Here is a 3,748-nt window from a genome sequence, read left to right on the forward strand (position 1 = left end):
ATCTGGATTCAGATCTAAACCTTGACTTTTATCTTGATTTTTATTCTGATTCAAACTTTAGACTTTATTCCAGTTCAGATTTCAATCCAGTCTCTAATCCCAATTCAGATCTCAATCCAGATCCTGGTCCAGATTCCAATCCAGATCCCTTGATTCAGATCTAGACTTTTATCCCAATTCAGATTTGAATAATCCAGATTCCAATCCAGATCCCTGATTCAGATCCCAATTCAGATTTGGAAAAAAAAAATCCAGATTCCAATCCCAATTCAGATCTCAATCCCAATCCCAATCCCTGATGCAGCAGGTTCCAACCGCGCCTTATGCCGGGATGCCTTCGCCGCCTGGTGCCCGCCTGGTGTCCGCCTCAGAGGAAGGGGTTGTGGCTGTGGCTCTGGGGCTGCATCATGTGGCGAGGCTGCGGGGAGAAGCGGTGCGGATGCTGCTGCTGTGGTGGTGGTGGTGGTTGTGGTGGTGGTTGTGATGGAGGTGGTTGTGCTGCTGCTGCTGCTGCATGGGGTTAGACGAGAGGGCAACAGCGCTGGGCAGGTTGGAGGGCAGATCCAGCAGGCCCTGCGGGGGCTGGGTGAAGAGGAGGGCAGGGAGGGGGGCGGCGGCGTGCCGGGGCACGGGCAGGGGCAGGGAGGCGCTGTAGGGCAGCGTGGAGGAGCCGTGGTGGTGGGCGTGAGGGGGCAGAGGGGAGGTGGAGCACGGGCGCAGCTGGTTAAGGGTGAGGCGCGGCTGGTCACAGTGGAAGGGGTTAGTGGGGGAGGGGGCACTGAGACCTGCGGAGGAGGAGGGAGAGAGAGAGAGAGAGAAGGAGGGAGGGAAAGAGAAGAAGGAGAGGGGGAGATAGAGAGGGAAGGAAGGAAGGAGAAGGGGTAGGGAGAGAAAGAGGTAAAGGAGAGAGAGAGAAAGATGAGGGGTGGGAGAAAAAAAAGATGAAGGGGGGAAGGATGGGGAGAGAGATGGCAGGATGAAGGATGAGAAAGATAGGGAGATGGGGTGGGTGTAGAGGGGGTGTAGAGGGAGAGGAAGGGAGAGAGGGACAAAAAAGAGAGGGATGGTGCTTAGAATTCCTTGAAATATTATCATATTATAATTCATACTCATGCAGATAAGGAAACATGTACTCATGGTAAGTTGTGACAGCTTAGTAATGGGTTTTTGCCGATGCGTGGTGAGTGTGTGTGTGTGTGTGTGGTGTGTGTGTGGTGTGTGTGTGAAACTATGCCTAGAAATGCCTGGTAGGTTTTGACTCATGGTCAGTTTATGTGCGTGCGTGCGTGCGTGCATGTCTGCGCACGTGTCTGTGTGTGTGTGTGTGTGTGTGTGTGTGTGTGTGTGTGTGGTGTGTGTGTGTGTGTGTGTGTGTGTGTGTGTGTGTGTGTGAGTGTGTGTGTGTGTGGTGTGTGTGTGTGTGTGTGTGTGTGTGTGTGTGTGTGTGTGTGTGTGTGTGTGTGTGTGTGTGTGTGTGAGTGTTGTGTGTGTGTGTGTGTGTGTGTGTGTGTGTGTGTGTGTGTGTGTGTGTGTGTGTGTGAGTGTTTGTGTGTGTGTGTGTGTGTGTGTGTGTGTGTGTGTGTGTGTGTGTGTGTGTGTGTGTTTGTGTGTGTGTGTGTGTGTGTGTGTGTGTGTGCGTTCGTTCTCCTCACCAGACAGGAAGGGGTTCCTGCTGAGGCCGGCGGGTTGGCGGGGATGAGTGTGTCCAGGTTGACCAGCGAGGCGGCCGTGGGGCCCAGGAAGGCCTCGGGGGTCCGGCAGGGTCGCGGCGACGTCGCCGTTGCCATGGCGGCGGCCGTCAGGGGCGGGCCCAGGCGCGAGAGGTCAAAGGTCTCGGGGCTTTCGTCTCCGACGCGCCCGTTCACCTGCTCCGCCACCACCACCGAGTCTCCGAAGGGATCCGAATCTGAGAGAGAGGGAACGATAAGGACACCAAGAGGAGAGAGAGATGGGAGAGAGAGAGAGAGAGAGAGAGAGAGGAAGAGAAAGAGAGATGAGGAGACAGAGAGAGAGAGAGAGAGGGGTGACAGTGCCATGAACGGGTGTGTGAGAGAAAGAGAGAAAAAGGGTTAGAAAAGAGAAAAGAGAAAAATAGAGATGAGGAGAGAAGGAGATGGATTGAGGGGGAGTGTATGGGTTTGAAAGAGAGAGAGAGAGAGAGAGAGAGAGAGAGAGAGAGAGAGAGAGAGAGAGAGAGAGAGAGAAAGAGAAAGAGAGAGAGAGAGAGAGAGAGAGAGAGAGGGGGGAGTTGAGAAAAGAAAAAAGGAGGTGGGGAGGGAGAGAAGGAGAGAAGGAGAGGTTTAACACCAGTCATTTATTAGACAGTAAGCGTCTTATATTCTCATCTGATCAAACCACTAATGCACACATACAAGACAAGAGGCTTCTCATTGGCTGCATGTATTTCAGTGTGAAGTCTTGTGATTAGCTGCATGTGGCTGGACAGAGCTGAGCACACATATTCTGTCTATTTAATGACGACATGTAGGAGTGGACCGCACTCGTGTCCAAAGTCTGCTTTCAGGGGTCTGTGTGCTTCAAGAGAACTCAGTTAAATGGGCCGCTGTCATGTCCAAAGTCTGTTTCAGTAGCCTGTGCTGTGGTTATTGTAAACTCATGAGTCCAAAGTGTTTGAGGCCCTGGATTTACAGATGTTTGATTGGCTGTTTTTGCCTGAGTGAGGGTAGGGTGACCAATCGGTAACCAATACAAACTCTAAGTAATTTCCTGTGTGTGTATAAGCCGCAGGACAGTGTTTTATGCAAGTTGAAAGCAACAAAACCATATTACAGTTTTTGCCCGTTGCTTGAACACATTTTGCAAAACTTCGCTCACCATACCAAAACTCTACACACTAGCGAACATAACACAACACTAGGAAATAAACCTTTCACATGTATGCCAAATTGAAACTCTTCTATCAGTACCTAAACTCTGCAATCAAAACCCAACAATCCTTTGTCAAAATGTAACTCTGGTGACAAAATGAAACACACTTGCATCATATGCATACACTTGCAAATCAGGAGGAATACACTAGTCTACTTTATATAAAACATATTTGCTTGAATACATTTAGAAAAACTTCACTCATTGTGCCAAAACTCTACACACAAGGAAACAATGACACAACACTGGGAAATATACCGTTCACATCACCATTTCCGATGGCTAAACGAATGGGCTTTTTGTAGATGGCTGATTGGTGTTCAGTTTTGCAAGTAAGTGCGTTCAGGTGTGTATTTGAGTGGTTGCAATTACCCGATGTGTTTTGTATTTTGGATACATGTGTTTAACAAATGGTACTATGAGATTTCATTTTTGAACGAAGTGTCTATGTATGACATAGAGAGTAGTATGCAGGACCAAGTGTGTTGCATAAAGGAGTAAGTGTGTTACAGAATTGCAACTAGAGTGCAAAGCAGCACTTTTGTTTAAGGTATAGGTACATGGTTTTGAGATATGGCAACAAAACTTCAAGTTGTGTTACTTTAGTCTAAGCATGGGTCTATAGTGTTCAAGCAACGGGCAAAAACTGTAATACCATATTAACTGCCCCTGTGTAGCTGAAGAAATTTAGCAAAATCAATGTAAAAGCCACAGCTAATAGTCGGGAAATTATGGTATGTTGACCATTTTCCAGTGGGCTGAGGGTCATGGTGCAACGAGTGGGACTGTCCCCTACAGAAAATAACTGCTCTACTTCAAGGGCCTAATACTGTACTAAGGGGTTTACTGGGCTTGACTT

The 3,748-nt window shown here is 48.6% G+C and overlaps 1 protein-coding gene across 1 annotated transcript in view; it reads right to left on the reverse strand.

The window, feature by feature from the left end:
* Positions 1–367: 367 nt before the first annotated feature.
* The window catches only part of epn3b (epsin 3b), a 27,039-nt gene continuing 23,658 nt past the window's right edge, over positions 368–3,748 (reverse strand). The window contains exons 11-13 of the mRNA XM_062532462.1: positions 1,653–1,906; positions 573–785; positions 368–448 (exon numbers count right to left, since the gene is read on the reverse strand). Of these exons, the coding sequence (XP_062388446.1) occupies positions 368–448; positions 573–785; positions 1,653–1,906 (548 nt within the window). The remainder of the gene's footprint in view (positions 449–572; positions 786–1,652; positions 1,907–3,748) is intronic.

Source organism: Sardina pilchardus, chromosome 1, assembly GCF_963854185.1.
Source record: "Sardina pilchardus chromosome 1, fSarPil1.1, whole genome shotgun sequence".
NCBI classification, from domain to species: domain Eukaryota; kingdom Metazoa; phylum Chordata; class Actinopteri; order Clupeiformes; family Clupeidae; genus Sardina; species Sardina pilchardus.